Raw genomic sequence first — 22,043 nt, forward strand, 5'->3', positions numbered from 1 at the left:
TGGCAACAAGGGCACACTGCTGACACACACCCAGCTTCTCGTCCACTGTAATCCCCAGGTCCTTTTCTGCAGAACTACCGCTTAGCCAGTTGGTCCTTTTGATTATCAAAATCATGCCATAACTAAGGTTTTCAATTGCAAAAGGGAAGAATTTGATAAATTAAGGGAACTAGTTAGTGAAATCAACTGGATTGAAGAGCTCAGGGACCTCAATGTGGAGGAGACTTACTTATTTCTCTCTCTCCTGAACAACACAACACTTGTCTTCCAGCTATTAGTGCTAGTCCACTGTGTTTCTGTTATCCCTCTAATGTCCTGCACCAAGAGCTGTAGTTCCTCCATTTTGTTGCTGAGGCTCCTTGCATTAGCACAAAAACATCTCAGTTGTCTTCTCTCTGACCTCACTCAATTTCTTAGCAGGATTGGGCATAGTCCTTTTGCTGTCCATATGCCTATCTTCTGGAGTTCCTTTATCCATTACTATATTCTCACTTACCTGATTTTCCTATTCCTGTATATTACAACCATGTGTGGAGACTAAACAACTCTTTCCTGACTTCTAGCAATGGAACCAATGGAAGAGGAAGAGACTTACTTTCTCTACCTTTGACTTAAAGAAATTCCATCTGGAATTTGCATCCCAAGCAAGGGCATAAAATTTGTAGGGAAGGGCTTCAGATCTAACTGAATGAATAAACACTTCAGAAAGGACATCAGGAGTAAGCAGAGGGCCTACAAAGAATGGAAAAAGGGATTGATCAGCAAAGAAAGCTCTGTTTTGGATGTCAGAGAGTGTAGGGACAAAGAGAGTTGCTGGAAGTGAAGCTGAATTAGAAGGAAAATAAAATAAATAGTAAAAGGTTCTTTAACTATATAAAATAAATAGAATAGGAAAAGAAGTGGGGCCGCTATGCAGTGAGGATGGGGTAGAAAGTAAGGATAATAGAGGTACAAAACTAAATGAATAATTTTCCTCAGTTGTCAACAGTAATGGTGATGTAGAACATGGGTAGAGCCCTGTGCAGTTTCACAGCTGACATTCATGGATATAACGCGGATTACGCGGACGTGCAGGGCTCTAGTGACAACGAGCGAGACCAGCAGGGCAATGCCCAGCAACCGGGCCAGGAACTGCGGCGGCGAAAGCAGCAGCATGTTGGGCCGATACTCACAGGAGCCCAGCCTGGGCAGGTCCTCCGACGTGGCTGTACTGCCCCAAGCCTGCCCACTGGGGGGGCACCAGCTCCCCAGCAGCTGTCCCTGCTCACACTCGTGTGTGCAAGCAGCTTGCACACTCTTGGACAGGAGCATGTATCTGCGCAGGGCTCTAAACATAGGGGCAAAGGCAGGATAGCTGATGGGAATGAGTATATAGAAATGGAAACTACCAAGTCCATGGTGGAAGGAAAACATAGAGTTTAATGCAGGGGTTCTCAAACTGGGGGTTGGGACCCCTCAGGGGGTCACGAGGTATTTACATGGGGGGTTGCAAGCTGTCAGCCTCCACCCCAAACCCTGCTTCGCCTCCAGCATTCATAATGGTGTTAAATACATTAAAAAGTGTTTCTAATTTATAAGGGGAGGAGCACTCAGAGGCTTTCTGTGTGAAAAGGGTCATCAGTACAAAAGTTTGAGAACCACCAGTTTAATGCATTCAAGTTGGGGGTGATCTCCAGACCAGAATACAGAAAGAACTGACACATGAAAGTGCAAGTCCAGTGGCAAGGATTTGTAATAAATGATTAAATCAGGGGTAGTACCATATGAATGCAGAATAGCAAATGTTGTACACCTATATTTAAGAAAGAGTAGAAAAAAGTAATCCAGAAAACTACAGGCCCATTAGTCTGACCTAAATAGCATGCAAGGCTTCAGAACAAATTCTGAAGGAAAAAAACATTAGACAAGGAGGTAAATGGAAAATGGAATAAAATACAACATGGGTTTACGAAAGGTAGATCATGCCAGACTAACTTGCTGTCTTTCTTTGATATGATACCTGATTTCTTAGCCAAGGGAAATGCAGTGAATCTGATCTATCGAGACTTCAGTAAAACATTTGATATAGTACAATATGGGAAATTATTAATTAAGATGGAGAATATGGGGCTTAGTACAAGCATTGTAAGGTGGGTAAGGAACTGGCTAAAGGGAAGAACTATCAAGGTACAGCAAAATTACTAATGGAGGTCCTCAGGGAGTTAGGACAGATCTTATTGGTCCTGCTTTGAGCAGGGGGTTGGGCTAGATGGCCTCCTGAGGTCCCTTCCAACCCTGATATTCTATGATTCTGTTATTATTTAATCGTTTAATTAATGACCTTGGCACAAAAAGAGGACGTGAGCTAATGAAATTTGCTGGTGACACAAAGTTGGGACGCATCATCAGTACAGAGGAGGATCAAAATATTGTACAGGAAGAATTGGATGAATTAAAGGACTGGAGCAATAGAAATGGGATGAAATTCAATAGTACAAAGTGCAAGGTTATGCACCTAGGGACTAATAACAAGAATTTCTGCTGTAAGCTGTGGCCTCATTAGTTGGATATGACAGAGGAGGAGAGAGACCTGGGTGTATTAGTTGATCCCAGGATGACTATGAGCCATAAATGTGATGCGGCCATGAAAAAGGCAAATGCTATCCTAGGATGTATCAGCAAAAAGAAAAGGAGTACTTGTGGCACCTTAGAGACCAACCAATTTATTTGAGCATAAGCTTTCGTGAGCTACAGCTCACTTCATCGGATGCATACTGTGGAAAGTATGTGGAAAATTACCACAGTATGCATCCGATGAAGTGAGCTGTAGCTCACGAAAGCTTATGCTCAAATAAATTGGTTAGTCTCTAAGGTGCCACAAGTCCTCCTTTTCTTTTTGCGCATACAGACTAACACAGCTGCTACTCTGAAACCTGGGATGTATCAGGTGAGGCATTTCCAGTAGACACAGAGAAGTATTAATGGCATTGTAGAAAGCCCTGGTAAGACCTCATTTGGAATACTAAGTGCAATTCTGATCAATCCTGATCACAGGAAGATGAATTTAAAGTGGAACAGGTGCAGAGAAGAGCTACGAGGACGATCAGGGGAATGGAAGGCCTATTTTATGAGAGAAGACTGGATGAGCTTGGCTTGTTTAGTCTAGCAGAGGGTTCTCAAACTGGGGGTCGGGACCCCTCAGGGGGTTGCAGTTTGAAAACCACTGCTCTAGTGGAATCGAGACTACTTAGAGATGAATGAGTCGGCTTTTAGCTCATGCAGTAGAGGCTCATGCATTTAGGTTCAGAGGTCCCAGGTTCAATCCCACCCGCAGGTTGTCCTCATTAGGAAAGAGAGACAGATCACCATGGAGGGACTAGAGCTTGTACCAGGCTAAAGGTTTACTCTCTCTGATGGAGGGAATAAGGAGCAAGAATGACAGGCTTACTGAGGGCAGTTCCTGGTTTGCAATAGCACATACAGGTACAAAGAATACTGTAGGAATCAGATAATTCCAAGTTTCTGAACATGGAATACACAATGCTCTGGGCTCAACCATACAATCAGGGGCATGGGCCCCCGGATCAGTGGGAGCATAGAACTCCTCCGGGGCCAGGGCAGGGAGAGCAAGCTGCCCTAGGCCAGAGTGAGAGATGACAGCTCCTACAGCCCTGGGGCTGGGGTAGGGGGGAGATCCAGCTAGGGTGACCAGACAGCAAATATGAAAAATCGGGACGGGGGTGGGCGGTAATAGGCACAGGCACCAACTTTTGTCAGCACCAGTGGGTGCTCGTGTGCCCCCACCCCCACCCCAACTCCATCCCTCCCTGCCCTATTGGATCCCTCCCCAAATCCCAGCCCCAGCCCCACCTCCTTCCCCAAGCGCGCTGCGTTCCCCCTCCTGCCCCTTCCCTCCCATGCTTGCCGCACAAAACAGCTGTTTTGCAGCACAAGCGCTGGGAGGGAGGGGGGAGAAGCAGGACCTGCACGCTTAGAGGAGGAGGCGGAGCGGAGCGAAGGCGGAGGTGAGCTAGGGCGGGTGGTGGGTGCTGCTGGTGGGTGCAGAGCACCCAGCAATTTTTCCTCATGGGTGCTCAAGCCCCGGAGCACCCTTGGAGTCGGCGCCTATGGTAACAGGAGCCTATATAAGAAAAAGACCCAAAAATCAGGACTGTCCCTATAAAATCGGGACATCTGGTCACCCTAGATCCAGCTCCTCCAGCTGCCGGGGGAGAATGAGCTCCACTGGCTGCTGGGGGAGGGCAGGAGAGCCAGCTCCACCAGTCCCACTGCTGCGGTGGGGAGAACCAGGTCCTCTGGGGACACGGTGGGAAGAGCCAGCTCCTCCGGCTGCGGGGAGGGAAGAGCCAGCTCCTCCAGCTGTGCGGGACACAGAAAGTCCCCCTCCAAAAGGGCCAAATTTTTATTCCTGTGCACACCCCTGTATGTAACTGTTTTCTTACTGTAAGTCATACCGGCTGTTTACAGAAGTCGAGGCAGAATCCAGCGCTAAACTGAAGATTTATTTTATACTGAAATTGGGGTACAAGACCTTCCCTATATGGGAGGATTAGTCATTGCTCCCACCTCCCCTCCTGTGATTAATGGGACAGTCTGTTCCCTGTGCTGTGCCTCAGTGGGCAGCATGGCTGGGCTGGGTCCACAACACCCAGACTGGGGTGGCTGGTGTCTACAGGATCTCTGAATCCACAGATAAATACACAGCCTCATGGTGATGCTAGGGACAGTTCCCCTTACGAAGCACCACTTCTGGCACCTTTGGGAGCTCCACACCCAGTCCCATGCTCCCTGTTATCTCAGCACCCCACACATGCTCCCCCCCTGCACCCATCCCCATATTCCCGTTATCGCAGCACCCAACACACTCCCCCCTGCACCCAGGCCCACATTCCCCCCCACACACCCCCAGCCCCACGTTACCTCAGCACCACCCTCGCTCCCCCCACACCCAGCCCCATGCTCCCCCGTTACCTGAGCACCCCACACATGCTCCCCCCCACACCCAGCCCCATGCTCCCCCGTTACCACAGCACCCCCCACACACCACAGGGTGATTACAGTTTTTTGAGGCCCTGGGCCAGAGCAAGTGGGGGCCCACCCCTTCCACCTGCAGTGTCCCCCCCCCCCCCCACACTCCTGCCAGGGAAATGGGGTCGAGGCATGCCCCGTCCCACCCAGCGCTCCTGCCAGGGAGCTGGTTCAGGGCATGGGGGCACCCATTTTGCCAGGGCCCCCCAATTGGCCAGGGCCCCTGGGCATAGACCCTGTTAGCCCACTGGCTAATCCACCACTGCTACTCACTCCTCCCCACACCCAGCCCCATGATCCCCCATTACCTCAGCGCTCCCCACCCCCGCACCCAATTTACCTCAGCACCCCCCAGAGGCTCCCCCTGCACTCAGCCCCACACCCACCTCTGTTACTGCAGCATCCCCCACATGCTCTCTCCCCTGAACCCTGCTTCATGCCCCCCCGTTACCTCAGCACTCCCCACGCTCCCCCCATACCAAGCCCCATGATCCCCCGCTACCTCAGCGCCCCCCACGCTCCCCCCATACCCAGCCCCATGATCTCCCGTTACCTCAGCGCCCCCCACGCTCCCCCCATACCCAGCCCCATGATCCCCCGCTACCTCAGCGCCCCCCACGCTCCCCCCATACCCAGCCCCATGATCTCCCGTTACCTCAGCGCCCCCCACGCTCCCCCCATACCCAGCCCCATGATCTCCCGTTACCTCAGCGCCCCCCACGCTCCCCCCATACCCAGCCCCATGATCTCCCGTTACCTCAGCGCCCCCCACGCTGCCCCCATACCCAGCCCCATGATCTCCCGTTACCTCAGCGCCCCCCACGCTCCCCCCATACCCAGCCCCATGATCTCCCGTTACCTCAGCGCCCCCCACGCTCCCCCCATACCCAGCCCCATGATCCCCCGCTACCTCAGCGCCCCCCACGCTGCCCCCATACCCAGCCCCATGATCCCCCGCTACCTCAGCGCCCCCCACGCTGCCCCCATACCCAGCCCCATGATCCCCCGCTACCTCAGCGCCCCCCACGCTCCCCCCATACCCAGCCCCATGATCCCCCGCTACCTCAGCGCCCCCCACGCTGCCCCCATACCCAGCCCCATGATCCCCCGCTACCTCAGCGCCCCCCACGCTCCCCCCATACCCAGCCCCATGATCCCCCGCTACCTCAGCACCCCCCACGCTCCCCCCATACCCAGCCCCATGATCCCCCGCTACCTCAGCGCCCCCCACGCTGCCCCCATACCCAGCCCCATGATCCCCCGCTACCTCAGCGCCCCCCACGCTCCCCCCATACTCAGCCCCATGATCCCCCGCTACCTCAGCGCCCCCCACGCTGCCCCCATACCCAGCCCCATGATCCCCCGCTACCTCAGCGCCCCCCACGCTCCCCCCATACTCAGCCCCATGATCCCCCGCTACCTCAGCGCCCCCCACGCTGCCCCCATACCCAGCCCCATGATCCCCCGCTACCTCAGCGCCCCCCACGCTGCCCCCATACCCAGCCCCATGATCCCTGCACACAGCCCAGAGCTCTCCCTCCTGCTGTCTCCCCCACCCCACGCTCTGAGTTCGCCCCACGCCCAGCCCAGGCTCTTACCCAGAGAGGCGGTCAGGCTGAGGAGCACCATGGCCAGCAGGGGCCCAGCGGTTCGGGGGACCCCACTCCCCATCCTCCTGCCGCCCCGCTGGAAGCCCCAGGAGGCCGGTGGTGCCCAGGGCCTCGGCGGCCAGGCGGAGCGATCCGCCCCGGGCCCGGCAGCTCCCTCCTCCCGGGGCTGCTTAACCCAGCCCCTGCTGCAGGGCTGCGGGAGCCGGGTCCAGTCCGGAGTCAGACCCCGAACAAAGCGAGCTGTCGCTGTCAGTGCGTGTGTGCCCGTGCCCAGTGTGTCTCCCCTATTGTGTGCTTGCGTGCCTCGCGTGTCCCCCCCGGTGTGTGTGCCCCGTGTGTCTCCCCCCCCCGTGTGTGTGTGCCTAGCGTGTGTCCCCCCAGTGTGTGTGTGCCCCTAATGCGTGTGTGTGTGTGCCCAGTGTGTCTCCCACAGTGTGTGTGTGTGTGTGTGTCCCGTGTGTCTCCCCCCATGTGTGTGTGCATGCCTAGTGTGTGTCCCCGCAGTGTGTGTGTGTGTGTGCCCAGTGTGTCTCCCCCGTGTCTGTGTGCATGCCTAGTGTGTGTCCCCCCAGTGTATGTGTGTGTGTGTGTGCCCAGTGTGTCTTCCCCAGTGTGTTCATGCATGCCTAGCATGTGTCCCCTCAGTGTCTGTGTGTGTGCCCCTAATATGTGTGTGTGAGCCCCTAGTGTGTGCATGCATGCCTAGTGTGTGTCCCCCAATGTATGTGTGTGTGTGCCCCTAATGTGTGTGTGTGTCCAGTGTGTCTCCCCCAGTGTGTGCGTGTGAGCCCCTAATGTGCACGTGCGTGCCTAGCGTGTCTCCCCCCAGTGTGTGTGTGCGCGCACCCCTGTGTGTTTGTGCGCCCAGTGTATCTCCCCCAGTGTGTCTGTGTGCGTGCCCAGTGTGTCTCCCCTAGTGTCTGTGTGCGTGCCTAGCATGTGTCCCCCCAGTGTGTGTGTGTGTGCCCCTAATATGTGTGTGTGCCCAGTTTGTCTCCCCAGTGTGTGTGTGTGACCCCAGTGTGTGTGTGCGTGCCTGCCTAGCATCTGTCCCCCAGTGTGTGCGTGCGTGCCTAGCGTGTGTCCCCGCAGTGTATGTGTGCCCCAATGTGTGTATGTGCCCAGTGTGTCTCCCCCAGTGTGTGTGAGCCCCTAGTGTGTGCATGCGTGCCTAGCGTGTGTCTCCCCCAGTGTGTGTGTGTGAGCCCCTAGTGTGTGTGTGTGTGCTGAGTGTGTCTCCCCCAGTGTATGTGTGAGCCCCTAGTGTGTATGTGTGCCCAGTGTGTCTCCCCTAGTGTGTGTGTGCCTAGTGTGTGTCCCCCAGTGTCTGTGTGTGTGCCCAGTGTGTCTCCCCAGTGTGTGTGTGTGAGCCCCTGGTGTGTGTGTGCGTGCCTAGCGAGTGTCCCCCCAGTGTGTGTGTGTGAGCCCCTAGTGTGTGTGTGAGTGTGTGTGTGTCCAGTGTCTCCCCAGTGTGTGTGAGCCACAGTGTGTCTCCCCCAGTGTGTCTCCCCCAGTGTGTGTGTGAGCCCCTAATGTGTGTGTGTGCCCAGTGTGTCTCCCCCAGTGTGTGTGTGTGTGTGAGCCCCTAGTGTGTATGTGTGCCCAGTGTGTCTCCCCTAGTGTGTGTGTGTGCCCAGTGTGTCTCCCCAGTGTGTGTGTGTGAGCCCCTAGTGTGTGTGTGCGTGCCTAGCGAGTGTCCCCCCAGTGTGTGTGTGTGAGCCCCTAGTGTGTGTGTGCGTGCCTAGCGAGTGTCCCCCCAGTGTGTGTGTGTGAGCCCCTAGTGTGTGTGAGTGTGTGTGTGTCCAGTGTCTCCCCAGTGTGTGTGAGCCCCAGTGTGTGTGCCCAGTGTGTCTCCCCAGTGTGTGTGAGCCCCTAGTGTGTGCGCGTGCTCAGTGTGTGTCTCCCCCAGTGTGTGTGTGAGCCCCCAGTGTGTCTCTCCCAGTGTGTGTGTCCCCCCAGTCTGTGTGTGATCCCCTAGGGTATGTCCGTGTGTCCAGTGTGTCTCCCCAGTATGTGTGCATGTCCCCAGTATGTCTCCCCTAGTGTGTGTGCCCAGTGTGTCTCCCTTAGTGTGTGTGTCCCCCCACTGTCTGTGTGTGTTAGCCCAGTGGGTGAGTGCACCCCCACTGTGTGTGTGTGTGTGTGTGTGTGCCCAGTGTGTCTCCCCCAGTGTATGTGTGTTTGCCTAATGTGTGCGTGTCTGCCTCCAGTGTGTGTAGCCTGTAGCAGTACATGGGATTCTTCCATCCTAAATGCAGGACTCTGCACTTGTCCTTGTTGAACCTCATCAGATTTCTTTTGGCCCAATCCTCCAATTTGTCTAGGTCACTCTGGACCCCTATCCCTACACTCCAGAATATCTACCTGTGACGGGTTGGATCACAGAAACCCCCTTGGGGCTGCCAACTGATGTGCCAAGACTACTTCTGCCCCTACCTTCCCTGCCAGCTTGGGACTCCAGAACCCTGCCTGGTTGTGCCAGACACGCTTGCCGGCTACAAACACAGACCCAGGTCTGAACCACGTCCCACAAACTGCAGGCTTAACAGAAAGCTGGTTAAGAAGTGTTCCTGTCTCTCTCACTCATATGCCCAGCTCCCAAGGGGGTCCAAGCCCTAAATAAATCTGTTTTACCCTGTATAAAGCTTATACAGGGTAAACTCATAAATTGTTCGTCCTCTATAACACTGAAAGAGAGATATGCACAGCTGTTTGCCCCCCGCCCCCTGAGGTATTAATACATACTCTGGGTTAATTAATAAGGAAAAGGTGATTTTATTAAATACAGAAAGTAGGATTTAAGTGGTTCCAGGTGATAACAGACAACAAAGTGAATTACCAGTTATGTCATATATACATTCATGAGCATATTCCCATAAAGCATTATGGGATGCAACGTCACACTACCTCTCCCCCCACCTTACTGTCATCCATTAACTTGCTGAGGGTGCAATTCATCCCATCATCCAGGTCATTAATGAGATGTTGAACAAAACCAGCCCCAGGATAGACCCCTGTGGCACTCCGCTTGATACCGGCTGCCAACTAGACATTGAGCCGTTGATCACTGCCCGTTGAACCTGATGATCTAGCCAGCTTTCTATCCGCCTGATAGTCCATTCATCCAGCCCATACTTTTTTAACTTGCTGGCAAGAATACTGTGGGAGACAGTATCATAAGCTTTTCTGAAGTCAAGGTATATCTCATCCACTGCTTTCCCCATATCCACAGAGCCAGTTATCTCATCACAGAAGGCAATCAGGTTGGTCAGGCATGACTTGCCCTTGGTGAATCCATGTTGACTATTCCTGATCACCTTCATCTCCTCCAAGTGCTTCAAAATGGATTCCTTGAGGACCTGCTCCATGATTTTTCCAGGGACTAAGGCGAGGCTGGATTCTCCTTCTTACCTGAGTTCCCCGGGTTCTCCTTCTTCCCTCTTCTAAGATGGGCACTATATTTGTCTTTTTCCAAACTTATGGGACCTCCCCTAATTGCCAACAGTTTTCAAAGATAATGGCCAATGGCTCTGCAATCACATCAGCCAACTCCCTCAGCACCCTCAGATGGATTAGATCCAGACTCATGGACGTGTGCATGTCCAGCTTTTCTAAATAGTCCTAAACGTGTTCTTTCACCACTGAGGGCCGCTCACTTCCTCCCCATACTGTGCAGCCCAGCCGTCTGTGAAGACCGAGGCAAAAAAAGCATTGAGTACCTCAGCTTTTTCCACATCATCTGTTACTAGGTTGCCTCCCCCATTCATTAAGGGCCCCACACTTTCCCTGACCTTCTTGTTGCTAACATACCTATAGAAACCCTTCTTGGTACCCTTCACATCCCTTGCTAGCTGCAACTCCAAGTGTGATTTGGCCTTCCTGGTTACACCCCTGCATACTCGAGCAATATTTTTATACTTCTCCTGAGTCATCTGTCCAAATTTCCACTTCTTGTAAGCTTCCTTTTTGAGATTAAGCTCACTGAAGATTTCTCTGTTTAGCCAAGCTGGTTGCCTGCCATATTTGCTATTCTTTCTGCACATCGGGGTGGTTTGTTCCTGCACCCTCAATAAGGCTTTAAAATACAGCCAACTCTCCTGGACTCCTTTCCCCCTCATATTAGTGCCCCAGGGAACCCTGCCTATCAGTTCCATGAGGGAGTCAAAGTCTGCTTTTCTGAAGTCCAGGGTCTGTATTCTGCTGCTCTCCTTTCTTCCTTATGTCAGGATCCTGAACTTGACCATCTCATGGCCACTGCTGCCCAGGTTGCCACCCACTTCTACTTCCCCACCAATTCTTCCCTGTTAACACATGCACAGATGCTGCTGCTGCAGGAAGGGTGGGGGTGGGGAGAATGGGAATGGTAGCAGAGTAACACCTGCAGAACCCACTGTTGGGGAGGGATGGTAGCAGAGTGACATTCATACAGAGCCTTCTGCTGTGCAGGTAGTAGATGGGGCCCACACAGGGCCACTTACAGAGGAGAGGCATCAGCGGCTGGGATATTCCTTTTCCTCTGCCCCTCCAGCTGCCTGAAAGAATGTGCACCAGACCCCCAGGGTCTCCTGCTCCCCCTGGTTTGCTGTAGTGCCAGGAACAATCAGTTGCAGACATACAAAATGGGAAATGGCTGCTTAGCAAGGAGTGCTGTGGAAAAAGATCTGGGGGTCATAGTGGATTACAAACTAAATATGAGTCAACAGTGTAACGCTGTTACAAAATGAGCAAATATCATTCTGGGTTGTATTAGCAGGAGTATTGTAAGCAAGACACGAGAAGTAATTCTTCCGCTCTACTCCATGCTGATTAGGCCTCATCTGGAGTATTGTGTCCAGTTCCGGGCACCACATTTCAGGAAAGATGTGGGCAAATTGGAGAAAGTCCAGAGAAGAGCAACAAAAATGATTAAAGGTTTAGAAAACATGACTTGTGAGGGAAGATTGAAAAAATTGGGTTTGTTTAGTCTGGAAAAGAGAAGACTGAGAGGGGACATGAGAACAGTTTTCAAGTATATAAAAGGTTGTTACAAGGAGGAGGGGGAAAAAATGTTCTTCTTAACCTGAGGATAGGACAAGGAGCAATGGGCTTAAATTGCAGCAAGGGCGGTTTAGGCTGGACATTAGGAAAAACTTCCTAACTGTCAGGGTGGTTAAGCACTGGAATAAATTGCCTAGGGAGGCTGTGGAATCTCTATTATTGGGGATTTTTAAGAGCAGGTTGGACAAACACCTGTCAGGGATGGGTTAGATAATACTTAGCCCTGCCTTGAGTGCGGGGACTGGACTAGATGACCTCTCGACATCCCTTCCAGTTCTATGATTCTATGAATATGTGGCTGACACACCGTTCTCCCTTCCTTCACTGCATACGACCACACCACTACCACCAACATGAGCCAGTGTTTGGATGAGATCAGCTCATGGATGTAGGGTTGCCAGGTGTCCAGTTTTTGACCGGAACATCCAGTCAAAAAGGGAAACCGGCAGAGTCCAGTCAGCTACACTAAAAGTCCAGTTACATGCAGTAACTGGCCGCCACTACCGGCGCTGGCCAGGGAGGGGACCCTGTCTGTCCCCACCCCGCTGTGCCCTGATTCCCCCACCTCTCGCTCCAGGGACAGACCCCCGCCCCTCACCGTGCCTCGATTTCCCGACCTCTCGCCCCGGGGACAGACCCCCACCCCTCGCTGTGCCTCGATTTCCCTACCTCTCGCACGGGGGACGGACCCCCCGCTCCTCGCCGTGCCCCGATTCCCCTGCCTCGCGCCCCAGGGATGGACCCCCACCCCTCACTGTGCCCCGATTTCCCCACCCCACCCCTCGCTTCGGGGACTGACCCCTGCTGTGCCCTGCTGTGCCCCAGCAGGTGGGCAGGCTCCGCATCAACTCCTCCCAGCCTGGCTCTGCAGGGGACAGGTGAGTCCCATGGGACAATGGGATTGAGAAACCTGCCTCATGTGACACTGGACCTGCCCCATGAGGCATTGCAAACCCTTTGCAAAGCACCCTGCAATAGTCTCCCGCAGTGCAATGCTCTCTGTCTCAATGCAAGAGCTACTAGTGTGGACAGGCTCTGCCGACACAAGGAGCATTGTGTGGACATGCAACAGAGGTTTAATTGAAGCCGTTGCTGTATGTCTGCATAACTTTTGTCAACAAAACTCTGTAGTGTAGAGAAGGCCTATATTATGGCAAACTCCTCACAGGTGCCTATGCTGGGTGCTGTGAAAGGGAGCAGTACTGGGCTGTTTATACAGACCCAGCACTGTTCCTGCACAGTGGGGATTCCTCCAGGGGACACTGCAGCCCCTGTACATCGCTGGAGAAGAGAAGAAGAGCTGCAGCTAGGGCTGGACTCTGGCCCAGAAAGCTGAAGGACTGTGGACAGTAACACTGTGAATTGATGGATAAGACTGGAGAGCTATGTTTTCTTCCTGGTTCTGTGGGCAAGCCACTTTACCCCTCTGAGCTTCAGTTACCTCTTTGTAAAATGAGGGATTATAGTTCCCTGCCTCATAAGGGTGCTGTGATGCCTCCCTAAATAAGGTTTGGGAAGTGCACAGTACTGCTAGACCAGTCAGTGGTGGTGATGCAATGGTGAGAAGTGCCATGGAAATGTCAAGAAGTCAGAGGTGAGTTCCGGTTCAGCCCCCCAACTCCTGTTATACTTATAAGCAGAACACGGGATCTTTATGGGGGAGAAGGCAGCACGCCGCATTTATTGAGAATACAACAGTTAGCATATGCTTTTCAATCATACAGACACACACCATGCACACAGTCCTGCCAGTCAATGTTTATAGTTACCAGTCCAGAGTCTGGATCAATCTAGTGGCCAGCCAGATTGGTCACAGAGGGGAGCAGGGCTCTGTCGGTCGCAATGCAATGCTCCTGGAGTGTGGCAAGATGAACCCAAAGTTCCATGGCCAAGCACCCTCTTCTTATAGTCTTTTTTCTCTGTTGAAGTCTATGGATTTTGCTGTGTCAGTTTGTGACCGGTTACTTCTTAATTGGTGTATCTTTTGATGTAAACATTCCAATACACCTCCGAGAGGGTCATCCTGTCCTGGTTCCAATTTAATCAATTGTCCTGTCTTTAGGGGTGCCAGCCTTCACCTCAGGGTCGTCAATCTGCCCTTCCTTCATTATGAATGCAAGTTGATGGTTCTCTGGTGTCGTTAAGTCTCTTCACTCCTTCTTCCTTGACCATCTGGCTATAACAACGGCCTTTACACCTTATCTTTTCCTGACACATACATTGCTCATTCACACAAACAGTCTTTCATGAGATCTTTGAGAATACAAACAGTGTCAGTTTATTTTGAGCAAAAGACATTGTAAATTAAGCCTTCCTCTAATCTCCTTAACTAGACACAATACAAGATCCTGTCTCTTACTTACTAAACCTTAAAAGAAAGAAATGTATATTTAACTTGAATGCCTAATTTGTAATACATATAGGAAACCATAGTAGACATTATAACTTATCCTAAAAAAAAAGGGTAAAGCATAATCAGTCGTAAGGATTGTTCTGGTCTGTCCCTGCCTTAACATCAGTACAAGCACTGGCAGTCTGTCAGATGCATTTCTACCAGTGTCCCAGAGGGTCATTCCTTTCTGCTATTCAAAAAGGGTGGTTGGCAGGATGAAATCAAATCATACATTAATTCTCATAGTACAATTATAAAATCCTGCTCCTACACTCCCAGCCCAGGGCCCCATCTCCCATGCAAATGAGCCATGCTTTCTTGAAGGAACAATAGGTCAGGACTCTCTCTACAGTTACAAAAAGAAAAGGAGGACTTGTGGCACCTTAGAGACTAACCAATTTATTAGAGCATAAGCTTTCGTGAGCTACAGCTCACTTCCTCAGATGCATCTGAGGAAGTGAGCTGTAGCTCACGAAAGCTTATGCTCTAATAAATTGGTTAGTCTCTAAGGTGCCACAAGTCCTCCTTTTCTTTTTGCGAATACAGACTAACACGGCTGTTACTCTGAAACCTGTCTACAGTTACAGAACTTTTCACCACGCGGAATAACTCTGCAGGTTACAGTACAACAGTGTTTGCACCATGTGGAGTACAGTGCAGTTTGTAGTGTAATGGGGAGGTTGCACCATGCTGAGTAACACTGTATCTTAAAGTTTAGCAGGGGTTGCACAATGTGGAGTAACACCGCAACTTAGGTATAATGGGATCTGCACCATGCAGGGTAACACAGCAACTTACAGTGTAATGGGGTTTGCATCACACAGGGTACCATTGCAGCCTACAGGGGCGGCGAGTTGTATGGGCCCGTGGTGCCTGGGCTTCAGCAATATTCAGGGCCTGGGGGCCCGGCTCCACCAACGTTTGGGGCCAGGTCTCTCCCCCGGTCCCACCTGCCGCCCCCACGCATCTCCTCCAAGTGTCCCCTGGCCCCCACTTGCTGCCCTCATGCACCTTCCCCGGGTCCCAGAGCATTCCTGCCTCTCCCCTGCAGCTCCATGCTGACTCAGCTCTTCTGGCTCCCTGCATCAACTGTGTCCCCCCTCACTGGTGGCAGGGCAGGCTGCCCTTACCCTGCCCTTCCGCCTCAGACCCTTCCCTTTCCCGGCAGGATCCTCCACCAGCACAGGGGCCCCCCACACCCGCAGTCACCGCTCCTGCCCTACGGTGGGCAAGGGGCAGCCCTATCCCTCACCCCCATGGAGGCTACAGTGAGGGGCAGCAGCAGGGGAGGAGGGGCATATGTGATGGCAGTCCCCCCTGGCACCCACCACAGGGGAGGCAAGAGGGCTTCCTGGACCTGAGAGGGGCCCTAGAGGCAAGTGTAGTGACAGTCGTGTGAGGTGAGTGTGCTGCCGGGGGGAGAAAGGGGGGTCCCTCCCCCAGAGCTCACTGCTGCCAGCGGGGAGAGGGCTGGGGGAAGTCCTCCTCTCTGGCCCCAGCCCTGGGGGCAGCCTGCCTGCACCTCAAACTCCTCAGCCCCGCCCCACTCCAGAGCCCGCACCCCCAGCCAGAGCCCTCACCCCCCCGGCACCCCAACCCTCTGCCCTAGTCCTGAGCCTCTCCCACACCCCAAACTCCTCATCCCTGGCCCCAGCCACAGCCCTCATCCCCCCGCACCCTAACCCTCTGCCCCAGCCCTGAGCCCCCTCCTGCATCATGAACCCCCCAGCCCTCACTGCAACCCTCTGCCCCAGCCCTGAACCCCCTCCCACACCCCAACCTCTCATCCCTGCACTCCCTCCCACCTCCCTCCCAGAGCTTACACCCTCTCCCATCCCCAAACTTCCTCTCAGAGCCTGCACTCCTCACCCCCTCCTACATCCCCAGCCCAGAGCCTGCACCCCCACCTCCTGCCCCAGCTTGGAGCCTGCACCCAGCACGCAAACTCCATCACTAAGCCTACACTGCAGACCCCCTTCCCCACCCAAACTCCCTCCCAGAGCCCAGCCTCTCACCCCTTTTGCACCCAAACTCCCTCCCAGAGCCTGCACCCCTATCCCCAGCCCAGGGCCTGCACCCCAGACCTCCCCCCACCCAAACTCCCTCCCAGAGCCTTAGGCAGGTGGGGGTCGGAGTTTGGGGGGGGGCTTCTGGGCACCACCAAATTTTCTACAAACCTGACACCCCTAACAGCTTACAGTTTAATAGTGTTTGGAACACATTTTGAGGGGGAGAGTAAAATTGCATCTTACACTCTAAATGCATTTGCACCAGGCACAGGTAACACTGGTGCTTCCAATGTAACAGGGTTTGCACCACATGAGAGAAGAGTAACAGAGGACGGAAGAATCCCAGGCACCGCTACAGGCTGGGGACCGACTGGCTAAGCAACAGTTCTGCAGAAAAGGACCTGGGGATTACAGTGGATGAGAAGCTGGATATGTGTCTGCAGTGTACCCTTGTTGCCAAGAAGGCCAATGGCATATTGGGCTGCATTCGTTGGAGCATTGCCAGCAGATTATTCCCCTCTATTCGGCACTGGTGAGGCCACACCAGGAGTACTGAGTCCAGTTTTGGTCCCCCCACTGCAGAAGGGATGTGGACAAATTGGAGAGAGTCCAGCGGAAGGCAATGAAAATGATCAGGGGGCTGGGACACATGGCTTACAAGGAGAGGCTGAGGGAACTGGGCTTATTTAGTCTGCAGAAGGGAACAGTGAGGGGGGATTTGATAGCAGCCTTCAGCTACCTGAAGGGGGGTTCCAAAGAGGATGGAGCTCGGCTGTTCTCAGTGGTGGCAGATGACAGAACGAGGAGTAATGGTCTCAAGTTGCAGTGGGGGAGGTTTAGGTTGGATACTAGGAAACACTATTTCACTAGGAGGGTGGTGAAACACTGGAATGCGTTACCTAGGGAGGTGGTGGAATCTCCTTCCTTAGAAGTTTTTAAGGTCAGGCCTGTCAAAGCCCTGGCTGGGACGATTTAATTGGGGATTGGTCCTGCTTCGAGCAGGGGGTTGGACTAGATGACCTCCTGAGGTCCCTTCCAACCCTGATATTCTAGGATTCTTTGATTCAGTTGACAGCGTTTGCAGCACATGGCGGGAAACACTTCAGCTTACACTGTCCCACGACTGGCCGGGGCCGGGGCCAGGGCCGGGGCGGGGCCGGGACGAAACGGCCCGCACGGTGCGAGGGCCCACGGCGGTTTGCAGCGGGACGGGACAAGCGCATTGCACAGGATGACGCTGCACCTGCGGCGTAACCGCACCAGGCCGCGGTCAGCGCAGCACACGGCCCGCCAGGCTTCGCCTCCCACGGGGCACCGCGGCAGCTGACTGCGTCGCGGGGCTCGGGGTCCAAAGCCCCCGTTTCCCGCTGCCCACGGGCTCCCTCCCGCGGACGGCCAGTGTGCAGAGCGCGGGCATGTGCCGCAGCCCCGCGGCGCTGGCAAGGCTCCCGCTCCGCGCCCGAGCGACCCCGCACCGGAAACCCCGCGCGGCGCGAGTCTGCCGCGCGGCCAGAGCGCAGGGTTCCGTTGCTGGGTGACGAAGGGCGGGGTCTACGCGGGGTGACGTCACCAGCGTGCGCCGGCGCCCAGAGCTGGCGGTTGGCGCGGCGGAGGCGGCCGGGCCCTGCCGCGCAGCCTCGGGTGCGCCGCTGCCCCCCGTTCCGTCTAGCGGGAGCGGGCCCGCTCCGGCCTCCGCGCACGGCTCCCCTCAGCCGAGCCCGGCCCAGGGCCGCCGGGACCCGCCCGGCCCGCGCCGCCATGGCCCCCAAGGACGTCATGACCAACTGCCACGCCAAGTCCATCCTGAACGCCATGAACGCGCTGCGGCGGAGCGGCACGCTGTGCGACGTGACCCTGCGCGTGCAGCGCCAGGCCTTCGCCGCGCACCGCATCGTGCTGGCGGCCTGCAGCGACTACTTCTGCGCCATGTTCACGAGCGAGGTAGGGCGCGCGCCGCCCCGCTCCCGGCCTGGCTGCGCGGGGCCGGCGCTGAGCGCGTCCCCCGCGCGGCGCCCGGGAGCGCGTGGGCGCCCGTCCCGCCTGCAGCCGGGGCGGCTCTTGCCCCAAGAGCCAACAGCCTGGGGGACCGCGCGGAGCGGGTTGGCTCAGGGTCATACAACAGGTCCCCGGCAGAACCACGAGCAGCAGACCATAGCGCTGAGCTCCAGGCCCAGCCTCCTTATTTGATAATGATTTACACTAACTGCACATTCTTCCTTTGCACAGTGCTGAAAGGAGATCGCGTTCGGCTGCTGTCTGGCTCAGATTGTTAAAAAGCAGGAGCTGTCTGTGGCTTTGGTTCAAGCTTAATGCTGTAGCAAACGGAAAAAACATGGAGGGGGCAGTGAGGGATTGTGGAACTGGGTTTGTAAAAGATACGTTTGTGTTGTCTCTTACCAGAGAAGATCATTTCCTTTTTCTAGTAGCCTTTGAGTTGGTATGGAGAGAGCGGGCTGAAGCAAACTGAGATTCTGTCTCCCTACAATGCCAGTAGCCCTTTCTGGGGATACCATTTTCCCCAGATCTTCGCAAAAGATGTAAATAGATGCATGCCTTTACCTTATGTTTCCTTATTTTTGCGATTTTTAATTTTGCATTATTGTCCTTCAGCAACCTTGGCTGCCTTTTATCAAGTGTCTGTAGATGAATATGTGCTTTAAAAAAAATTGTGAACTTATTGCTGGTAAATGTGCAGGATTCACTTTGCTGGAGATTGAAGCTTTTTATCCACCAATAGTCACAACATGGGCAGCAAGCAATGCAAACTTCCCTGTCCACCGCCCCTAACTCCCTGTCAGTCCAATTTAGCCCTTATCAGAGGGACCACATCTAGCAGTAGCACAGTCAGTCCTTGGGACCTTTGCTGAGGTTGCCAATAAGGGCCAATGGCAGCAGTGATTAGTGTGCATTAGGAACTAGGCTGAGACCATTTCTCCTTGACCCCCACAACACACCTTTCAAGATCCATGTGTCCTATACGTGCCTATCACAACATGTGGTGTACCTCACCCAGCATACTAAGGGTATGTCTACACTGCAATTAAAAACCCGTGGCTGGCCTGTGCCAGCTGATTTGAGCTCATGGGCCTTGGGCTAAGGGGCTGTTTAATTGCAGTGTAAATGTTTAGGCTGGAGCCCAGCCCCTAGGACCTTGTGAGGTGGGAGGGTCCCAGAGCTTGGGCTGAAACCCATGCTGGACCATCTACACTGCAGTTAAACAGCACCTTAGCCTGAGGCCCATGAGCCAAAGTCAGCTGGTACGGGTTAGCTGCAAGTGTCTAATTACAGTGTAGACATATCCTAAATACCCCAAAAACTATGTGGGTGAAACAAAACAAACTCTCAAATGAACTCTCACAGGGCAGGTCTGTACTTAAAATGCTGCATCAGTGCAGCTGCACTGCTGTAGCAGTGAAGTGAAGACCTTTCTATGCTAACAGGAGAGCTGCTCCCAGCAGTGTAGTTAATCCACTTCTGTTAGACGGTAGCTATGTTGATGGGAGAAGCTCTCCTGCTGACATAGCGCTGTCTACATAAGGGGTTAAGTCAGTATAACTACGTTGCTCAGGGGTGTGGATTTTTTGTAGTTATACCAATATAAGTCTGTAGTGTAGACCTGGCCACAGAAATACGAAAATACAAAAACACCATATTACTCGTGTGTGGACACTCATAAAATGATCATTCCATACCTGACCTCTCAGAAGAAACCTGCACAACATCTTCAAAAGATGAGCCTGGGAGCTTACATTCATAATTTTGCTAGATACTAAAAATCATGAACTCAATAAAGGCATTGTTGTAATGAGCTATAAATCCAGTCTGTAATCTACTAACCCACTTTTGTCCTACCACTGCAAGGTGTTAACTGTTCACTTCACCTTGAATGGTCTCTTGCAACATGTTAACTCCTTTCCTTAACAATGTGTTCCATCTTGTATTAAGCTGTGGCATTCTGAGTACCTTTTCCAGACCCGAAAAAGAGTGCTGTGTAAGGGTATGTCTACGCTATGAAGTTAGGTCGAATTTATAGAAGTTGATTTTTTAGAAGTCGATTTTATACAGTTGATTGTGTGAGTCCCCACTTAAGACCATTAAGTCGTCGGAGTGTGTCCACAATACCGGGGCTAGCGTCGACTTCCAGAGTGTTGCACTGTGGGTAGCTATCCCGCAGTTCCCGCAGTCTCCACCGCCCATTGGAATTCTGGGTTGAGATCCCAATGCCTGATGGGGCAAAAACATTGTCACGGGTGGTTCTGGGTACATGTCATCAGCCCCTTCCCCTTCCCCGGTGAAAGCAATGGCAGACAATCATTTTGTGCCTTTTTTCCTGGGTTACCTGTGCAGACGCCATACCACAGCAAGCATGGAGCCCGCTCAGCTCACTGAAACCGTACGTGTCCTGGGTGCTGGCAGACACGGTACTGCTACACAGCAGCAGCTCATTGCCTTGTGGCAGCAGACGGTGCAGTACGACTGGTAGCCGTCGTCATCTCCTGGGTGCTCGTGGCTGACCTCGGTGAGGTCGGTCGGGGGCGCCTGGGCAGACATGGGTACTCCTGGCAGACCTTGGACATAAATGGGAGTGACTCCAGGTCATTCCCTTCTTGACTTTCGTCTCATGGAGATTCAGCCTGCCTAGAAATGATGACAGCTACAGTCGTACTGCACCGTCTGCTGGCGAGCACCCAGGAGACAATGACGGCTAGCAGTCGTACTGCACCGTATGCTGCCAGCCTACCCCTTGCTCCCCCCTCCCTTCCTCAGTCAAAGCAACGGTGACAATAGTTTCACGCCTTTTTCCGTTCGGGTATCATATTGCTGTCAGCATCATCATCCACCCGCTGCTTCCGCTGCCACTCTGTTCTCCTGCAGATGCCATACCACGGCAAGCATGGAGCCCGCTCAGATCACCGCGGCAGTTATGAGAGTTGTAAACAACATGTGCGTTATTCAGCAGTATATGCAGAACCAGCACCTGCAAAAGCAGGCGAGGAGGTGACGGCAGCGCGGTGAGGAGAGCGATGAGAACATGGACACAGACTTCTCTCAAAGTACGGGCCTCGGCAATGTGGACATCATGGTGGTAAGGGGGCAAGTTCATGCCGTGGAACGCCGATTCTGGGTCCTGGAAACAAGCACAGACTGGTGGGACCTCATAGTGTCTGGGACGATTCCCAGTGGCTGCGAAACTTTCACATGCGTAAAGGCACTTGCATGGAACTTTGTGACTTGCTTTCCCCTGCCCTGAAGCACAAGAGTACCAAGATGAGAGCAGCCCTCACAGTCGAGAAGCGAGTGGCAATAGCCCTCTGGAAGCTTGCAACGCCAGACAGCTACTGGTCAGTCAGGAATCAGTTTGGAGTGGGCAGATCTACTGCGGGGGCTGCTGTGATCCAAGTAGCCAACGTAATCACTGAGCTGCTGCTACCAAGGGTAGTGACTCTGGGAAATGTGCAGGTCATAGTGGATGCCTTTGCTGCAATGGGATTGCCGAAATGTGATGGGGCGACAGACGGAACCCATATCCCTATCTTAGCACTGGACCACCAAGGCAGCGAGTATGTGAACCGCAAGGGGTACTTTTCAATTGTGCTGCAAGCACTGGTGGATCACAAGGGACGTTTCACCAACATCAGTGTGGGATGGCCGGGAAAGGTACATGAGGCTCTCATCTTCAAGAATTCTGGTCCATTTCAACAGCTGCAGCAAGGGACTTTCTTCCCAGACCAGAAAATAACCTTTGGGGATGTTGAAATGCCTATAGTTCTCCTTGGGGACTCAGCCTACCCCTTAATGCCATGGCTCATGAAGCCAGACACAGGCAGCCTGGTCAGTAGTCAGGAGCTGTTCAACTATAGGCTGAGCAAGTGCAGAATGGTGGTAGAATGTGCATTTGGAAGTTAAAAGTGTGCTGGCGCAATTTACTGACGTGGTTAGACCTCAGCGAAACCAATATTCCCATTG

The 22,043-nt window shown here is 53.5% G+C and overlaps 2 protein-coding genes across 7 annotated transcripts in view; one reads left to right on the forward strand and one right to left on the reverse strand.

Moving 5' to 3' along the window:
* The window catches only part of SHISA4 (shisa family member 4), a 50,901-nt gene extending 43,988 nt beyond the window's left edge, over positions 1-6,913 (reverse strand). For both annotated transcript variants that reach the window (XM_073319504.1, XM_073319505.1), the window contains exon 1: positions 6,627-6,913. In XM_073319504.1, the coding sequence (XP_073175605.1) occupies positions 6,627-6,699 (73 nt within the window). In that variant the 5' untranslated portion in view covers positions 6,700-6,913. The remainder of the gene's footprint in view (positions 1-6,626) is intronic.
* Positions 6,914-17,609: 10,696 nt separating this feature from the next.
* The window catches only part of KLHL12 (kelch like family member 12), a 118,167-nt gene continuing 113,733 nt past the window's right edge, over positions 17,610-22,043 (forward strand). For 2 of the 5 annotated variants that reach the window (XR_012155801.1, XM_073319672.1), the window contains exon 1: positions 17,610-18,017. Coding sequence is in view for 3 of the 5 variants with exons in the window: in XM_073319672.1 (XP_073175773.1) it covers positions 17,835-18,017 (183 nt within the window). In the remaining 2 variants the exon portion in view is untranslated. Of the gene's footprint in view, positions 18,018-18,071; positions 18,614-22,043 lie in introns of those variants that run through there. The other 3 variants (XM_073319674.1, XM_073319671.1, XM_073319673.1) reach the window with 3 other exon arrangements.

Source organism: Lepidochelys kempii, chromosome 21, assembly GCF_965140265.1.
Source record: "Lepidochelys kempii isolate rLepKem1 chromosome 21, rLepKem1.hap2, whole genome shotgun sequence".
Classification (NCBI taxonomy): domain Eukaryota; kingdom Metazoa; phylum Chordata; order Testudines; family Cheloniidae; genus Lepidochelys; species Lepidochelys kempii.